General features: G+C 33.0%; 2 protein-coding genes across 4 annotated transcripts in view; one reads left to right on the top strand and one right to left on the bottom strand.

Moving 5' to 3' along the window:
- Nucleotides 1-816: 816 nt before the first annotated feature.
- Nucleotides 817-7,900, top strand: LOC110092377 (1,2-dihydroxy-3-keto-5-methylthiopentene dioxygenase 2-like). Of its 3 annotated transcripts, none has more exons than XM_020816898.2 (7): nt 817-929; nt 4,518-4,635; nt 4,760-4,854; nt 4,924-5,038; nt 5,115-5,239; nt 7,438-7,511; nt 7,621-7,900. In XM_020816898.2, exons 1-7 carry the CDS (start codon nt 909-911, stop codon nt 7,685-7,687), a joined length of 615 nt encoding a protein of 204 aa, XP_020672557.1. In that variant the 5' UTR covers nt 817-908; the 3' UTR covers nt 7,688-7,900. The 3 variants fall into 3 exon arrangements, with proteins under 3 accessions (XP_020672557.1, XP_028551090.1, XP_028551089.1); XM_028695257.1 differs by having other exon boundaries at nt 5,091-5,239; XM_028695256.1 differs by having other exon boundaries at nt 5,088-5,239.
- A 1,001-nt stretch (nt 7,901-8,901) lies between these two features.
- The window catches only part of LOC110092375, a 36,078-nt gene continuing 25,287 nt past the window's right edge, over nt 8,902-19,692 (bottom strand). Inside the window, exons 13-15 of the mRNA XM_020816894.2 lie at nt 13,498-13,563; nt 10,496-10,570; nt 8,902-9,216 (exon numbers count right to left, since the gene is read on the bottom strand). Coding sequence (XP_020672553.1) covers nt 9,154-9,216; nt 10,496-10,570; nt 13,498-13,563 — 204 coding nt within the window. The 3' untranslated portion in view covers nt 8,902-9,153. The remainder of the gene's footprint in view (nt 9,217-10,495; nt 10,571-13,497; nt 13,564-19,692) is intronic.

Genomic DNA, 19,692 nt, shown 5'->3' with positions numbered 1-19,692 from the left:
CAATGAATATCCTAAACTTCTTAACCATAATTCATATGCATGATTTTGCACATTATGACTCGGATCATATCCTAAACTTCTTAACCATAATTCATATGCATGATTTTGCACATTATGACTCAGATCAAATCAACTTTAGTATTATTGGATTGTGGTCCGGTTTTAAATTAAGTTGTTCATGCATGACATCACACTTTATAAATTCCTATAAATATAATGTATCGGTTGATGTAAGGGTTGGAGAAAAGAAAATAAAGCTTTAAATAATTTTCCTCTAACAGTTCATCTCTCCATCTCTTCTCTCTTCTCGCTCTCTAGCATTCAAGATCAAGAATGAGAGCTCTTCCTCGTACAAGAAATTCCAACAAATATTATTATTTGGTTCATCTTATCAAGACATTCAATTTGATTATAAATTTATTGAAATAAGACTTCAATAATCATAAATTTAATTTCAAAAAATTTTGATAAAAAATAATACAAAAAAATTTATACCCATTAGATATATATCAAATATAAAATTATGAAAGAGAAATCGTTTTATAGTATGAACGCTCTCCAGGATTTGGTATTTGTCATTATTTTCTTTCTCGCATTAAAAAAACAGCACAAAATTGGATAGAACAATGACTATAGACAGGCCTTCCATTATCTTCGGCCCGCTACATAAATGAAGTGTGAACGCGAGCGTTCACACTTGTATGCTTCTCCGCGGAATTAGAAAACTCTCGACTTTATCTCTCTTGTCAGTACACGTGGTTTCGGGTGACTGGGTGGTGTTGATTTACTAATGTGCTCCGACGGCAGATGGATTCCGGACGAAGCCTGGACTTCCGCCTTCGGTCCCTCGTTATTTAAAGCGGTAGGAATTTCTTCAGCAGATAAAAGAAAGAGAGGAAGAAAAAGTAATGGCTGCCTCAGCTTCTAAGGTATTATTATCTCAGCGTTTTCTTTTCTTCTTCTTCTTCTCTTCTTCTCATTGAAGTATATTGGAGTGCTGAGAATAAGATTTATTATATTTTTCCAATAAATATAGATGGCTATAAAGCCTACTTTTTATGAATGAAAATATTTTATTTAATAAAATTAGATGTTTATAAACTAAAAAATTTATAATTTATTTTAAGATTAATACAACAACAACAGCAACAACATCAAGCATTTATCCCACTACGTGGGGTCGGCTACATGAATCTTTTTTCTCTATTGTGTCCTATTAAAGATCAAATTCTCGTTTAAAATCTAATAAAGAAAGGTCATTCTTTTTAGGTCTGACTATACCTTTCTTAACATAAGTCAAATCTAATACCTATACTCTCCTAACCAGGTCATTGGAAGGCCGCCGTTTTATGTGACCAAACCATCTAAGGCGACTCTCTCTAGCTAATCTTATCTTCTACTGGAGCTACTCCAACCTTTTCACGTATATGCAAATTAATACATGTAATATAAATTAAAAGAGTTTTTTTTCTATTATGACTATTATAATAATTAATTACCAAATAAAATTAAAGATTGATCGATGTATAAATATATATTTAATCACTTATATTAAGAAAAAAATATTTGATTGTATTAATGATAAAATAATCATTTAACACTTTTAAAATATAAAGAGTATGTATTATAAATTATAAGTTTTTTATTATCATGTATCTTATTTTTTATTAATGTCGGCCTGAAAAAATTAAAACAATATTTAAATTATCTAATTTTTGCCCTCACTAAGAAAATTTTTGGCTCTGCCACTATTTAAATAATCAAGTAGAGACTTCATGTTGCAAATTATTGGGATAATATTTCATGAAAAACTAATTGATTTTCTTTGTTTTGAAAAAGGAAATTTTTTTATTTTACTTGACTTAATTATCTTTTAAAAATTAATAGATTTATTTTGAGATTAGTGTTATATATAAATAGCTTGTATTGTATTAATCTCAAAATAAATCAATAATTTTCAAATTTATTCTTGAAGTAATTTGTAATTAAGAGATGGTTTAGGAGGAGTATGTATGGGAATGTCCAAGGAAAAAAAAAAGATGATGAAGCATTAAAAAAAATTAATAAAAAAAATTAAGTTGATTTGAACATGTTGGAGGTCTCCTATTAGTGCTCATAATTGTGAAAGGTGAAAGGACTTAAAGAAGCTAAACAATTTGATCATCCTAGAATTGAATATTATACTAATTTTTACTTAATCAAAATGATAATATTTTCATTACTTTAATGAAAATATAAATCAAAGAAGTTTAGTTCTAAAAATAAATAAAAGAAAAATATATCAAAATTTGATAAAAGTAAAAGCTCAAATTTAAAGCATAAGAAGAAACTCACTGTAGTCAGTTTCCATTACTCATTAAGAATCTAATTAGTATTGTGCTAAAATGTGGTGCCTTCCTTCAACATTTCTTCTTGCCTCTAACACCTCCAATTCTATGAAAACAAAGAAATATAGTTATAGAACAAGAGTATTTTCATACCAAGATGAAAATATAGAATAAAGAAATTTAGTTCTTTGTGGACCTCCAAAGGAGCACCGCTCGTGGGGTACGAACGCAGAGGGTACGGCCGCACTATCCCGTAGGACAAAACGATCGTAGGCCTCTACACTCGACACGAATGGGTCGATGGAAGGGCAGATTGGATCGTGCATACGACTAACCAGTCAACATTCTTAAAAAAGAAATAAAAGAAAAAAATATCAAAAAGTAGTAAAGTAAAAACCCAATTTCAAAGTATAAGGAGAAGGAGAAACTAACTGAAACTAATACAACAACAAACATCATCAAGGCTTTATCCCACTACGTGAGCTTGGCTATATGAATCATTTTTCTCCATTGTGTCATGTTAAGAGTCAAATTCTCATTTAAATCTAAGAAATAAAGATCATTTCTAATAGTTTCTAATCAGAAATTTTTTAAGTCTTTCTCTACCTTTCTTAAAACGAGTCAAATACAATACATCTACTGTCATAATTGGCTCATCGAAAGGTCATCGTTTTATGTGAACAAATCATCTAAGGTGACTCTCTCTAATCTTATCTTCCACTAGAGCTACTCACCAACCTTTTCATGTATATGCTTGTTTTGTATCATGTTTCTAAGAGTAAGCCACTCATCCACCTGAGCATCCTCTTATCTGCAACACTTAATATTATGCTTCACTTTTAATGACCAACATTCTAAGCCATAAAGCATTGTAGGCTTGACCACCATCTTATAAACTTTTCCCTTAAGTTTGAGGGGGACTTTTCTCTAACATAACAAGCCCAATGCATTTCTCCATTTTGACCATCCAATTTGAATTCCTTTAATAAATATAATCTATTTCACCATCACTTTGAATAGTATGCCCAATATATTTTAAACATTTACTTTTATTAATAATTTGATTGTCCAAAATAACAATCCCCCACTAGATCTATTACTACTAAAATTACACTTAATATATTTGATTTTAGATCTACTCAAATGAAAACCTTTAGACTCTAAGGCTGACCTCCATAATTCATGTTTACTTTCAACTCCCTCTCTAGTCTTATCAACAAGAAGAATATCATCAACAAAAACCTCTTTGCAAATGTCAAAGTAAAAAAGATATAGACTTAAGGCCGATCCTTTATGTAATCCAACTGAAATAGGAAAATACTTGGTCAAACCACCTTGTGTTTGAGCAGAAATAACATCTCTTACATACATAGCCTTAATATAAGAAACAAACTAATGTGGTGCTAAAATATGGTGTCTCCCTGTTATATTTCTTCTTGACTCTAACACTTCCAACTCTATAAAAGTTCCTTTTAAGTAATGGATCGAGTTCATGGAGAGATCATCTTCGGATCTAATATTTTCATAGATGAAATTATGATCTTTCTAAATTCGTGAGAAATTGAGTGCAAGAGGACTTTTGGTGAGAATAAATGATCAGTAATAGAATTGTGATATGCTCGATCTGACTAGAGAAGGAGACAATGGAAGAAATATTTCGATAAAAAAGTAGCCTCACAAAATGCAGATCCTCTTGCATTTAGAGAAATAGATAGCTCATGATTAGTAGGAGCTGACAATGCTACTCCCTATCAACTATATTATTCATCTTGATTGACTAGAATTGAAAATTGAGATAGAAATCGTTTTGAGGGGCCGAGTAGAGTTTAATTGTTATAGAGAATGACAGGAAAAACTAGATCAATAATTTTGTTATCTTAGTTTTTTTTTGTACTCCTAAATGATAGTTATTTTAGAGCTAATTCGGATTTTTTTCATCACCATTCTTTGATTGTAACAACACTTCTCAGATCCCATCAAGATAAATTTAAAGTATTGTAGAGTAATATCAACTTTTGGTTAATATCAGAAGTGCTTTACTCATGCTATGAATTCAAGCATAAATATTTTGCACAAATGATATTATTAAGAGCCACTTTTTGTTTGTTCAAAACATATTAGAGATGCTGATATTACTTTGTTTTTTTTTTTTTTTTTTTATTTGTAATTAATTAAGCTTGATTCCTTCAGTATGATGACAACAATCATGATGCCATGGAAGCATGGTACATGGATGAGAGCATAGAGGACCATAGGCTCCCTCATCACCTTGAACCAAAAGTATTTGTCTCCTCAGATCAACTTAAAGGTCAACTTCATTCTCTATAGTGTACTTAGTATATTTTTCATGAATAAATATCTTCCATATACAAAACACCAAACACATCATTTCTTTCTTTTTCTTTCTTTTCTCTTATATTTTACCTTTTTAGAACTTGGAGTTCTCAGCTGGCAATTGAAGGAAGAAGAAGATGAAGTTAATGAAGATCTGAAAAACTTCTGTGCGGCAAAGGGATACACTCAGCAGGCATGGATGTATTTCTGACCTTAGTAAAAACTGAACTGGGCATTGATGGAAGTGTCTTTTTCTTCTCAGGTTGTAATAGAAGTAAGCCCTGAAAAGCTACCAAATTATGAGATCAATGTGAAGAAGTTCTTCAAGGAACATCTGCATGACAAAGAGGAGACTCATTATATAGCTGAAGGAAGTGGTATTATTCTGATTTTTTTTCTGAATAATTGCGCTGCTTGTTCATATAGAAGATATGGCTTTGCTTCTTCTTGTAGGTTATTTTGATGTGAGAGATAAGAGAGACTGTTGGATTAGAATAGCAACAAAGAAGGGCTGTATTATTGCCTTACCTGCAGGAATTTATCACCGGTTTTCACTTGATAGAACCAACTACATAAAGGTAATTAAGGAAGACAGATAATTAAGCAACGATTCTGATCACTGGTTTTGCATTTTCTGATCAAATGTTCTTATATTTTGATCATTTATCAAATGTTCTTATACTGTGACTGATCATATGATAACATAGACATATTTATTTTAGAAAAAAATGGGACATGCAAAGATAAGTACGTAATTCCAACTCACTCATGATTGACAGCAAATTTTGCTGACAATTGAATCTCTCAAGAAGAAAATGAGGGATCAAATCTTTCTTAAGAGGAAGACAGAAGCACCATTAGAAGGATTGTGAATCTGAAAAATCACTAATAGCTCTACCTCTTTGCAAGACAAAATCAGAACTCTTTATTGAGGAGAATTTAAGGAGAATTATAACTTTTCTTTTGCTCATAGGAGTATTTAAAGTTGAGGAGGAGATGAATTAGAATTTTTTTTATAATTTTACAAAAGATTTTGGGCCTTTTCGAAAATTTTGAGAGTTTTTTTACAAATTTTTAGGAATTTATTAAAAAATAAAAACTAAAATTATTTCCTAAAAAAGAAAATAAATAAAGAAGAAATCAAAACATTTAGATTTTACTAGGAAAAAAGAAAAATGGTGGTTGTTTGCACACTTGAGTCGGCCTGCTGGTCCCCCGCCAGGCCCTATCTTGAGCCCAACCAAGCCTATTTGGTCATTTTTGGGACCATTGAAACAAATTTTCATTATTTTAAACTTAATTTTGACACCTTGGAACCCAACAGTGCCTATAAATATTATTTTAGGCAATTTGGGAGCTTTTATTACTTTATTTTCATAGTAATTTTTTCAGAACCCAAAACTTGAAAAAACTTCAAATCTTAGACGTCCTTCAAGGACTACATAATAAAGATAAATTAATCTGTGCGGATATTGGACGCAGCTTTACTTCCGAAGGCAAATCAGGTGTAGTCATGTTAGCGGTTCCAAGTGGTACCGAGCAGTACAGAGCCGTTGTACCGGGTAAGGGGTGATGTGGCGCATTATGGGTTGTCTCCGGACGGCATTCGGCACCCGCACATAATAATTTTTCCTACATAAATCTAACATCACCAAAGGTTCATTTATTTGAGTCTAAATGGATCTAAATCAAGCACTCAATGTGATTTTGAGAAATCAAATAATCTTGAAATCTTTCATATTTGTTATTTAAGTGAGGGTCTCGACAAGAAAAATTGCATGAGCCTAAGAATTCTCAATTTCGATGTCATTAAAGCATTTAAATGTCTAAAAGATCTTGCATGATTAAGGAAATTAGCATAGGTTGTCGGATGGCATTTGGGATGTTGGCTAAGATAACTGAAGCAACATTCTAAAAAATTATAATACACACAAATTCATTACATTAATGATACTTGAAATGAGAGAAAGTTTAAAGATCTTAAGAATCGTAGAGCTCTTTCATATGATAGATTACAACAAGAAATATGTTAATTACCAACGGATTTTCAACAGACAATTTTCTGTCAGATTTCCGGCAGATTTCCAACAGATTTCCGGCGGATTGCGATTGAATATGTTCGACTGATTTTTCAACAGATTTTTCGGGGGCTTTTCCTGGGGGTGTCAGCATGCAAGGGTGAATTAGGCCGAGCGGATTTTTCGGGGTTTTTTTTTTTTTTTTTTTTTTGGTAGATATATTTTGCTGGAAATTTTTTGGAAAAAATTTTTGCCTGATTTTTTGTCGGAAATTTTGTTCCTGCACGGTTATTAACGGCAGATAATTTTCCATTGCAAATTCAGCATAAATGTAATTTTTCAGCCGGAAATCGAACATTTTCCTAGTGGTTCTCGATGATCATCACGTAGTTTCCATCACCCAACCATCGTTATCTTTTGCCAGTTAGACCAATAACAATTCATATTCTCCAACCAACACCTATGTTTTTCATCCAACATTGTTTCTCCAATTTTTCACCACATTCATAGGAAGTCAAACAAACAATCTAGACATTGCAATCTCCTCTTCTCTAAGTTAAACATAAAGGCAACTTTTTACAATCAACATCTACATAGTAGATTATTTCACCTAAGTCAAGCCTAATAATTTGTTAGTTTCTCTTATAAGCTTCTTTTATATATGTGTAAATCTTCAATTGTGCAATTTTAAGATGCAAAACTCTCCTCCTGCACAGAATTTGCATATTAATCACTAATAAGCATCAATAATCTTCTAGGCCGTTCGCCTTTTCTCCGTCGGTGAACCATTCTTAACAGCTTATGAAAGGCCTAATGAAGATCTCAGAGTCAGGTCAGATTGATTTTTTTTCTTTCCTTTGAAAGCTCAAATTGTCAAATTCTGTTTTCCACATTGTTTGATGTATTGGATTCCATTACTCCTCTCTGGTTTTGCTAAATAGGAAGGAATATGTTGAAGCTCTGATGAAGAAGGCTCACGTTGATGGGCATGAAGCTGAAGCTCTTTAATGGCAGATGGAAGTAATAAAAATTTGATCTTCAGTCCAAATGAAATAAGCCCGCTTATTTTATTGTATCTCATGTTGGAGAATGGGTCTTGGAATCTTGTTGTTGAAATCCAATCTATTAGTTTATATGTTGTGGTTTATTGGAGTAAAAGTTCAAAGTAGTCCTCCAACTATTAATAAATATGTAATTTAGTCCAAGAGTTTTGCATTGCCCCATTTTAATCTCTCCACTATTGAAAATTGAGTTAATTTAGGCTTCGTTTGAGACGACATTTTATTGCTTCTTAAAACAGCTTTCTAGTACAAATATTTTAATTTTTGTACTAAAAAGCTACTTTAAGAAGCAGAAAGAAAGCCGTCTCAAATGAAACCTTAGTCTCAGAGTCTAAAGGAGTTAAAGTTGAGTCCAGAAGTTGAATAGGAGGGATATTTTTTGTGTTTTAGATATTCTAAGTAAATATTAAGATAAAATTACTTGCATGTTTAAGATCCTAATCAGATCCTAAAGTTTTGATTTATATGAATTTTTTTTTTTTTTTTGTAAAATTTTTGTATTTAATATATATACAAATCTGTTGACATTTGGATGTATAGATTAGCCAAGTTTGAAATAAACTATGATAATATTTAGCTTGTCTTGTTGATGTTGGAGATTTTGGGAGAAAATAGTTCATTAAGAGAAAATATATGCCAATATATCCTACCTAAAATACATCACTAAGATTTCACTTACATTGAGATTAATGATTTATAAAATAATAAGAGTGTCAAAACAAACTTACGGGTCAAGTTTAAGCTTGACCAAAAATTGACCCGACATAAATTCAATCAACCTGAACCACCCTGCTTAATAAACGAATCAAAAAGATTAACCCAAATGACCCGAACATAATCTAATAACCCTTTTTTGTTAAAAGGAAACTTTTTGATATAATTTATTAATTATAAATTTAGGATAATTAATAAAAAAATAAAAATATTATACATACATGCAAAAAAATATCAAACATGTTATTTTCAAGTAAATAATGGGTTCGCTGGTCAAATCCAAATCCAACCCATTTAAAAATCAGATCAAAACACTCAACCAGATCAAAACAACTTTTTAATTTAAAATTTTCAAATTAACAAAATATTTATACTAAAAAGATGTTTTATAAAGCAGTAAGAAAGCTGTCCCAAACGAAACCTACGTTTTAAACCAAAAGGCCAAAATAAATGGAACAAATTTCTTAAAATAGTTCATCATATGTTACAAAGACTACAATTTTACACTAAATAATGCTAACATACATTTTACACTATTTATATATTTTTAGCGATACTTTCTATACTGAAATGCTGCTAAGCAACACCATAAGGCACTGAGTACCTCCATGAAAATGTTACAAAATATGGATCAATTGAAACAAGTGACACAATAAGTTTTTACTTTGGGGTAGAGGACATTTAGAGTCTCGCAAGTGTCTAATTCCCTTCAGATTGGATTTGAGTAGTGGAGGATGCAGCAGAAACACCACGCTCAATGCACTGTAGTAAGAAACAAAGAAGATTAAAGACTTCGACTAGGACGGCTTTTTTGCTGCTTTTTAAATTAACTTTTTAGTATAAAAATTTTATTTGTTGTACTATAACGCTGTTTTAAGAAGCAGTTAGAAAGCTGTCACAAACGAAACTTAACTACTGAAGATTTTGTAAGACAAAAATAGTAGAAAACAGACAAATCATCATAATTTTAAGCCACAAACATGATAAGATTTCTGAGTATAACATTTCAGTAAAGTATTGGATAAAATTTAGATATGGGGTTTCATATGGTCATACGGCCAACAAGACAGATGAAGCTTAGAATTTGAAAATATAAGTGTTGTGTAAACATTCGAAATGAACTTATTGGCATATGAGCCAAGAAAGAATATGCATTTATATTTTTTAAAACACAGATATCCCCCCGCGAGATTATTATGTGTAAACGCCGAACGCGTTCGGAGACCAATAAGAAGCCGCCACATCACGTAATGCACTGTGCATTGAATGATATGGTGGCTCCTAATTGGCATCCAGACGCGTTCGTCGTCCGCACATAATTATAATGGGCATGGCAAATGCAAAGTGTAGCCTTATAGACCTCTCTTGTAAGGGAAGTTTTTGCTGTCATTTACAATTTTCTGATATAAACAATTAAAAGGGACTAAATTTGCACGAAAAAAAAAAAAGCGCAAAACCTTAAAGCAAATTTCTAGGTTTTGAAAATATAATGATGATATTATTTCATTTATTAGAGGCATTTTAGTAATGCTTGTTTAAGGTCTTTTAATGAATTTATTTAAATTGATTTAAGTTTATCTATTTGTGAAAATTTAAGCTATTATTCATATGGTAATTTTCTATAAATTGGATCCCAAGGTTTGTTATGGAGTATTGAAAATTTTCTTTCCATTCTCCTCCAATGCTATAATCCTAACTCCACCCACCCTCAGTCTCCTTGGCTTATTTCATTTACTACCCTCAAAAACACTTTTCCTCCCTCATAACAACTCCTTAATCCCGAATCTCTTCTTCTACGTCCCAATCATCTCATCTCTCCCATAGGTATTCATTGAACTCTCCTCGTCTCCTGTCTCCTACACTCTACGACTCTCTTAATTCCTCTTTCCTCCATTTTCTTTTTTCTGTCATTTTTTGAGCTTAAATGATGCACGTCAATTTGAATTCAGTAGAAAATAACAGAAAGATTCATCATGAAATTAAAAGTAAATGGAAATAGCATATGAAAATATTGGGCTGTCCCATTCAAGACACTTTGTACCTCAAGAAGATAGTTGTGAAGCCGATCCAATGTCTGGGGAAATGTAGTTGCAGAAATATTAACAACTGTCAAGCCCTGCATCCGAGATCAAAAGCAGATCGGAATAACAAATATATATCATCATTACGGCTTCGTTTGGGACGGCTTTTTTATTACTTCTTAAAACGGAATTTTATAGTACAAAAAGTTTTAATTTTGTACAAAAACTTTGTTTTAAAAAGCAATAAAAAAGCCATCCCAAATGTAGCCTACATCTCTGCTTTGCAAACATAGATATCTGGGAAGTGATAAAGCACAAGATTTAATAAAAGGTTTTTCTTGTCTGTTTTATTTATCTGAATAATAAAGTGGTTGGTCATTCAAGCTCATATACTTGACATCCTCAAATTTGTCAATGTACATCATGGGAAAAACATAACAAGAAAGCCCCATGAAAACTTAAATACCCAGGTAATAAATCTTACTCAATATTTCCTTTTTGCCACAAATTTTCTGAAATACGTTCATTTACATACATTTAGAATAAGTCATAGAAAACATAGGACACCACTGATGTTTTACATGCACATAATGTGATAAAAAACAACTAAAAACTCCAATAAATGTTGTAAAGGCAATAGTGGAGCGCATTCTAAGTGGCTTATTTGGTCAGATGCTAATCAAAAACCATAAATGTACAAAACATGCTATTTGAAATGTTGTAATTATAGAACTAATTCAACAGGCTAGATTGGAAGTATGTTTTAACATAAAACAAATCAACTTTTCATTTAAGATAATTTAAACAATGTTTACAATAGTTCATTTTTAGTTTTTTTTTACTTAGTGTGTCAAAAGAAAATTGTCATATGGAGAGATTTGTGGAGTTAGAAATCATGCTGATTTCTAAAACCAACAAATGGGTGAATCTGACAAATTTCATCTATTGAAAAAAATGCCTTTTTGACTTACAAAAATTGATAGCATCTCCATTACAACTGACAAGTTATTTAAGAGCCAATTAAATGTACCTTTTTGCAGCCCATGAGCCACTCAAAATCAGTTCATGCAACAATTAGTTCTCAAGTCATATCAAGCATAAAACTGGTGGAATATTAACAAGCAAGAATAAATAACTTATGTCGAGTAATAAACCCTGTGACTTGCAGCATTAAACTCCACTTAGATATTCCTAAATAAGAAAGGCAGCTCATGGATGAATCCCCAGAAGGCCCAAAGGTTACTAAGCTATAAGTCGTATAAGGAATTCATTGTTTATCAACCCCTGGTTTGCTGGCAGAATCTAGACTAACATCTCCATAGGTAGAAACTACTTGTAGATATGATGATAAAAGTACTTATGATTAGACACTAACAAAATCAAGAGTCCTAAAAAAGGACTAATCACCAGAGAGGAAGAACCATAAGCTCCCATACCTTGAGAAAGTTATAAAGAAATGGGAGGGAGAGAGCATAGTTCACAGGGTGGACCAGGAACGTAAGTTAAGATTGATATGATAGACATTGACCTTAAGCATAAGTGAAAAATGTTATTCATGATAAAAAAAAAAAGTTCACATCACATAAATGCAGATAGTACTCCCAGATGTCTAGAAATAGACCTCATAAAAAATCATGCAAGATATATAATCAATCATAGATCTAATCGAAATACACCTATGATAAAGTTTGAGCTCAAATCATTGATTTCTACGATCTGTTGAACACTAGCCCACCTCACATCAGTTTACTCCCAAACGACGCAACAATTCTCCCAAACACCACAACCGCCCATTTGTTTCCACAAGATCGCACGTAGGAAGTGTTCGAATCAATTAGACTCTCCCCACGCAAGAACCACCCGCTTGACCTCTCACTCGTCTCCCTCAACCGCACCCAAGAAGGTGCACACGATCACTTTCGTCTCCCTCAGTCGCATGCAAAGAAGACGCGCATGATCCCTCTCGTTCGCTTGAAACAACACGCAAAGAAGTCTGACCCAGCCATCCGCCCCTAGCCACGATCACCGACCCCGACCTAGCCACCTCTATCCCTCACAATCCCGGATGCCTGATCATTCACTCAACCTCACAGACCCGGCTTGTGCCCACTCCCGCGATTCCAACCCAAAACCCGTGCCTATCTGCTTGCCCTCTCTCCTTCAATTGAGCCCGAAACATCAATCGACTCCACCTGCTCGACTTCCCATCTGACTCGACGCAGACCCCATCTCCGTCCCATTCCCAGCCACAACTACAATCTACCTATATATTATAATATTAAAAAATTCAAATCAGAAAATGTTGGCTCCAAAAATTCGGCCCGGCCTCCCCCATTGCAAAAACATTAAATATTTCATACTCCGTGTCTTGTGAGCATATCATCTGCTTGAACAATGAACGTCCTCCTCCAAACTAGTCTTAATCTTCATCGGTCTTTCCTTGTTTCTTCTTACTCAGTAGGTATAAAATGCTTATTGAGCAAGAAATATAGAGAGCATGTATCAAATGTTTTATTCCGCAAATATATTTGAGATCTTTCGCGGACATTTCATTTAAAAAAAGAACGTCATTCCTAAACTCTAAATTTGAGCAGGAAATATATGGGTTGGGTCAGTCGGGCTGACAAAAAAAATAAAAAACAAAATAGAATTAATTATCCACATATACAAGACACATTTCATGATTTTATTGGAGTCCGGACATAGTGCTATGTCCGGACTCCGCACAGAATAATTTTGCCAAATCCAGTTCAAGCACACTCCTGTGCCAGCTTCTTGCAATGCAATTTGATTAACTCTCAGTTTAGGCTACAACAAATCAAGAGCTACCCACTTACAAAAGTTTTTGAGAAACTTTGCATGTCTACTGAGTTCAAGACAAATTGATAAAACAAGAATACTACATGCCAAGTGCATAAAAGGATTATTATTGTCAAGTTATAGAGCCCATCTTCAGATTACAGATGGCTAACATAAACAAATACAAACTGGACATCTTTGAAAAATCCTAAAATCACCTTACCTGAGACTCAAATGAGCAAAGATAGTTCTGAATAGTCTTAAGATTGTGAATCAACTTATCTTGATCCTGCGAAACAGCAAATGTCACATCATTACTTTGCCACTTGGAAAACACAATAAAGTAATTAGGACAACTAAAAATTAAGCACCACGTGAATCACAAAAAGGAAGCAAAGAAAAACTCTATTTAGTTGAATGATTGCTTAATAGAATTAAGCCATCTAATTGATATGGGAAATAGAGGAAAAAAATCAGAGACCATAATTAGTCGAAGTAATTATTAAAGTGCACTCAATAAAGTAACAGTACCTGCTAATTACATGCAGCCAATATCAAACGTTATCAAAATAGATCTTACTAAAAACTTCCAACAATTGTCCTACCTATTCCCCTGCCCCATAAATCATCAGATCACTCAAACAATCACCTAATTCCATGATGTTGATATCATCTTATCATACTAACCATTATCAAATTTACATATTTCATCAACATCTAGCATATACGTCTGGCATACAAGCAAAGGCCAAAGATACCACAAATTACAAGTTTTGGGATTGAAGACTGACAACAATTGCAGAGAATTCATTGAGTTATATTCATTTCATCTCGCGTTGAATTTATACAAACATAGGGAAACCTTTTTTTTTTTTACAACCATAGGGAAACCTCTAATAAGAAATATTCAACAATTAGGGAATGAAATATAAATAGATATTTAATTATATATATGATAATTCATGGATTGATGAGGTAGCAATAATAATCTCACTAATCACTAAGGTGGCATGAAGTGAATAAGGATGGAGAAGAACTGCTGGGCTCAATGGAATATTGGAGGTAGAGGTGGAATTGATGGAGATTGATTCTATCTGCAAAAGCCAAACATAATTTCATAATGAAAAGATGAACTAAAGCTGCACTGTGATCTTAAAGCCAAAACTTCATTATCAAGAAATAAACTAGCCCTCAAAGCTTAAAATAAACACATTTTCCTCATTTATCATTTGAGCAGCCTCTTCCCAAATACTTGGGCCAGCTTTGTAAACCCTTTCAATCCATCTATAGATCAAGAGATCATTTTGAAATTGATTCTCATTTGGCTAATTAATTTTTACATCATCAAATTTGGTCTAAAGATTTACAAATAGATTTTTTTTCCTAGCCATGCACCCAGTAAGCTGATTGCAGGCAATCCAAGAACACAGAATAACTGATGGAATCTTTACGTTTATTCCCACAGCAAGCATCACATCAAGAAACAAGCAATAGTCTCAGCACATTCCATTTGTTTTCTTTTAAGTAGTTACTATGTTTTATTTGTCATTTATGTAACTAAGCACATAACAGAGATGATAGTTGATACTTGCATTTTTATTTCCTAGTCTTAATTTAGTTCATATGGTTTGGTATGATTTTAAACTTGACTTAGTTTGAGATATTTCCACAATGGCTTACTCTAATATGTAATTGTAGTAGCTAGTAGGGTTTATTTATTTCCGGATTTAATTGCTTGAAATATGTTTAAGAGGTGGATGTTTGCCTTATTTTTTGGTTTTAAGTGTTTGGCAATGGAAGTTGTATTATTATCTAGAATTAGATTTTGTTTGGGACAGCTTTCCCACTGCTTTGTCTTTTGTTGTAGTGAAAATAATTTTTAAAACTATTATAGAAAGCAGATTTCTAGTACAAATTTTTTTTTAAAAAGCAGCAAAAAATAATGTCCAAACATAAATTATGGTTGTGATCTAAAAGCAAAGCAGTAAGAAAGTTGTCCCAAATGAAGTCTTAGACCTTGCCAGTGGTTGTTGGATTTATCCTTTCGGAATTCTATGTTTGGTAGTGGAAGTTTGAATCGTTTGTGCGATTTCTGTGTTAAGACAGTTGTTGATGTTGCAGGTTTCATTACTTTGCAAATCAATTTTCATGGCTTCAAGTAGACGTGTACATGCAATTCTGTAGCATCTTTTTGGTGTTACTATTAAGTAAAGGCATGTGGAATTTATGCTAGCACAAGCTATGGGAATTCTGCTAGAGTGATTTGCGGCTTTTGTGATGTTGGATGACAAGATTAAGGTGTTTGGGTAAATGAATTATTATCCTTTGGGATTAAATTAATACTTGGATTATATTGACCATCTGCCAACCATATTTACTAGCTTAATGAGGAGCCTACAAATAAGTATTTTGAGGAATGATATTAATAATAGTGACTGCTAGTTTAAAATATAATTCCATCAAGTATGATGTAAATATGAATAACTAATTTTGGAGAAAACCATTTCTTCGTGCTATTGCGCTATTATGAAGCCTTTTTTTTTATACTCTCATTCCATGATCTAAATGGTTTTATATTGAATTAATTAGAGCTGTTAATTTTGATAAAAAATTAACATATTAAAAATCAACAACAACAACAACATCAAGCATTTATCCCACTATGTGGAGTTGGCCACATTAATCCTTTTTCTCCATTGCACCCTATTAAAAGTTAAATTCTCATTTAAATCTAATAAAGAAATGTTATTTCTAATATTTTCTAGCCAAGCCTTTTTAGGTCTACCTATACCTATCTTAACATAAGTCAAATCTAATACATCTACTTTCCTAACCAAGTCATTGGAAGATCACCGTTTTATGTGAACAAACCATCTAAGGCGACTCTCTCTAATCCTATCTTCCACCGGAGCTACTCCAACCTTTTCACGTATATGCTCATTTCAAATCCTATCTCAAAGAGTAAAGCCACTCATCCACCTAAGCATCCTCATCTTTCTAAAACTTAACTTAATATTATGTTTCTCTTTTAATGGCCAACATTCTACACCATAAAGCATTGCATGTCTAACCACCATCTTATAGAATTTTCCCTTAAGTTTGAGAGGGACATTTCTATCACACAACAAGCCCGACGCATTCCTCCACTTCAACCATCCAACTTGAATTATACTAATAATATCCTCATATATTTCACCATCACTCTGAACAATAGACCCAAGATATTTAAAACGTGTACTCTTACTAATGACTTGAACACCCAAAGTCACAAGAACTGCATAAGAACTATTATTACTAAAATTACACTTCGTATATTCAATTTAGGTCTACTCAAACGAAGGCCTTTAGACTCTAAGGTTGACGTCCATAATTCAAGTTTACTTTAGTCTTATCAACAAGAAGAATATCATTAGCAAAAAGTATACACCAAGGTACAACCTCTTGCAAATGTCTAGTGAGAATGTTCATGTTTAAAGCAAAAAAAAAAATGGCTTAAGGCTGTTCTTTGATGTAATCCAACATAAATAGGAAAATACTTGGGCAAACCACCATGTGCTTGAGCACAAGTAATAGCTCTTACATACAAATCCTTAATGACTTAAATATAAGCATTATTAACCCCTTTTTTCCTAGAACTCTGCATGGAACTTCTCTTGGAACTTTATCATATACTTTCTCTAAATCAATAAATATCATATGTAGATTCTCCTTATTCTCTCCATACTTCTCCATCAAACCTCTCAATAAATGTATAGCTTCCATAGTACTTACCCGGCATGAATCCAAATTGATTTTGAGAAACATTAGTATCACGCCTCAACCTATGCTCCATAACTCTCTCCCATAGTTTTAAAATATGACACATTAACTTAATTCCTCTATAATTTGCACAATCTTGTGCATCATTTTATTCTTAAAAATAAGAATCAACAAACTCATTCTCCACTCATCTGGCATCTTTTTAGTCTTCAAAATAATATTAAAAAGTTCAGTAAACCAATAAATTCCTTCATCTCCTAAGCATTTCCACACCTCTATTGGAATATCATCAAGTTCAATAGTTTTTCCACACTTTATTTTCTTTAAAACCTCTCTAACTTTAGTTTTTACTAATGCACCGACAAAAACAAAAATCTTTATTTTCTTTTAGAGAGCTAAGGTCACTAAAGTCAATCGCGTATTCATAATATTCATTGAAGAGTTTATAAAATATCTCATCCACCTTTGTTGAATATCCTTTTTTATTAAAAGCACTTTTTGATCTTCGTCCTTAATACAATTCACTTGAACTAAATCCTTGCTACTCTTTATCTCTATATTTGATTAACTTATACATATATCTTTGGCCCTCATTAATATCTAATCTATTATATAGATAATTAAAAGCTAAAATATTTGCATCAATTATTGTTTTCTTAAACTCCTTACAGGACTCTTTATATATTTCTCAATTATCAAATTTTTTTACATCTAAACTAATTTTTATAATAAATCTTTTTATTTTTTATCTTTTTTTGCACATTTTGATACCACCACCAACTATCTTTACAATTAGTCTATGATGCACAGACACGAACACTGCGACACAGATATGACACGACACGGACACAAGCCACGTCAGTTATTGAAAATACATGACACGGACACGGGTTGGACAATTTATTATAGTTTTTATATTTAAAAATAGTGTATAAAAATTAAATAAGTATAATTTTAAAAATAATTTTAAAATAATAAGTCATTTAACTAGAATTTGTGCTTAAAATGATTAGTATTAGGATGTCGAGAGTCAGGTATCGATTCTGTTTATCAGTCACAGAGAGAGGAGATGAAAATACCTTCACTGTCAAAAAGAAATGAAAATGAGAATATTCGATGATTGGGTATTAAGTGATTTAATTATAATTAAATTATAATTAATTCATATTAATCAACTTTAATAAATGATAATTAATTAATAATAATTAATAATAATTAAAAATCATTAATTAAAATTAATTATAACTATTTAATTAAAATTAAATAAAATTAATTATAATAAATATAATTAACTAAATATTTATAATAATATAAAAAAAAGAAAAATAGTTAAATCCCTCCCCCTCTCTCGGTTGAGGGGATTTACGGGATTTGGCTGAGGAAGCGCAGGAAAGGGAGAAAGTTACCTTCAGCCAGTGAGCTCCCGTGCTTGCTTCTGATCAAAATGTTGAAACTTCCGATCCCAACAGGAAGGAAAGTCGTCTAGGGCGCGAAGTCGAACAGCCACGGATGGGGCCGAAGCAGCGTCCGAACGGGAGAAGGTTATCTTCACACAGGCGAGCTCCGGTTCGTGATTCCGATCAAAATGGCGTACCTCCCGATCCGACAGAACAGGGCCGTCGTCGAGGGAGGTGGAGGTAGGTCGGTCCTTCTCCCTCTCTCTCTCGGTTTCTCTGAATCAAGGGGCTTGACGGTATGAGATTGGGAGAAAGAGCTCGGCTGCGGCTTGGGGAAGGAGGAGAGTTGGAAGTGGCTTGGAGTATAGAGGGAGAGTTCCGATCGTTGCTTCCGATAGGGATTTGGTCGCGGGAAAGAGAGGAGGTCGGAGAGGTATTGGGTCGGGAGCTTGGAGTCGGACAGAGGAAGAAGGCGGGAGAGCGAATGGAAGAAATGTGGAAGAGCAGAACGTTCGGCTTCGTTTTATAGCCATGAATGGGGCAGCGATCGAGAACTCGTCGCAAGATTTACGGGCAGGATTTACGGGATCTGATAGAATCGGCGCCGATTGACGGGATTTCTGCGGGATTTCTGGAGGGATTTCGGGCAGAATATCGGGGAATCCGGCAGAGGTATGTTGTGTTATATTTTTTGTTCTCTTTTGGGTTTGATCCGGAGGTCAACACCATCATTTCAAAGGCTTGCGGGTAACTTGAAGTTACAAATGTGTTTAAAAATCCGTAAAACTGTAAGATTCTATCATATGGTTTATGTTTTAATTGGATGTATTTACAGCTCCACTAGCACCTCCAAATCCCTCAAAAGTGATAATTTCACTTCCACATGAGTGAAATTGAAACCATCATTTCAAAAATATATTTTCTATCTAGAGCCAACCAAATGAACCCTAAAAGTATTTATTTAATTTTTGCATAGAACTGACAAGAGCCCAATCTATTTGTCAATACTGAATATCACACCATAGTGCAAGAGCCTTCCAAACTCATAAAGTCTGGTGCACGCTACTTTCAAAATAATGCAAATCATAAAATATGTCGGGTACTATTGGACTCTGGTAGAACATTGATAGAGCCACAGATGGAATTGATGCAGATTAATTTTTTCCACAAAAACCTAACCAAGTTTCATGATGAAAGCTCAACTAATATTGTATCCTTATCCAAGAGCCAGAACCTCATTAACAAGAAAGATGCTAGCCATC

The sequence above is a fragment of the Dendrobium catenatum genome, unplaced genomic scaffold, assembly GCF_001605985.2.
Source record: "Dendrobium catenatum unplaced genomic scaffold, ASM160598v2 fragScaff_scaffold_621, whole genome shotgun sequence".
NCBI classification, from domain to species: domain Eukaryota; kingdom Viridiplantae; phylum Streptophyta; class Magnoliopsida; order Asparagales; family Orchidaceae; genus Dendrobium; species Dendrobium catenatum.
This window is presented reverse-complemented; position numbering and strand designations above follow the sequence as displayed.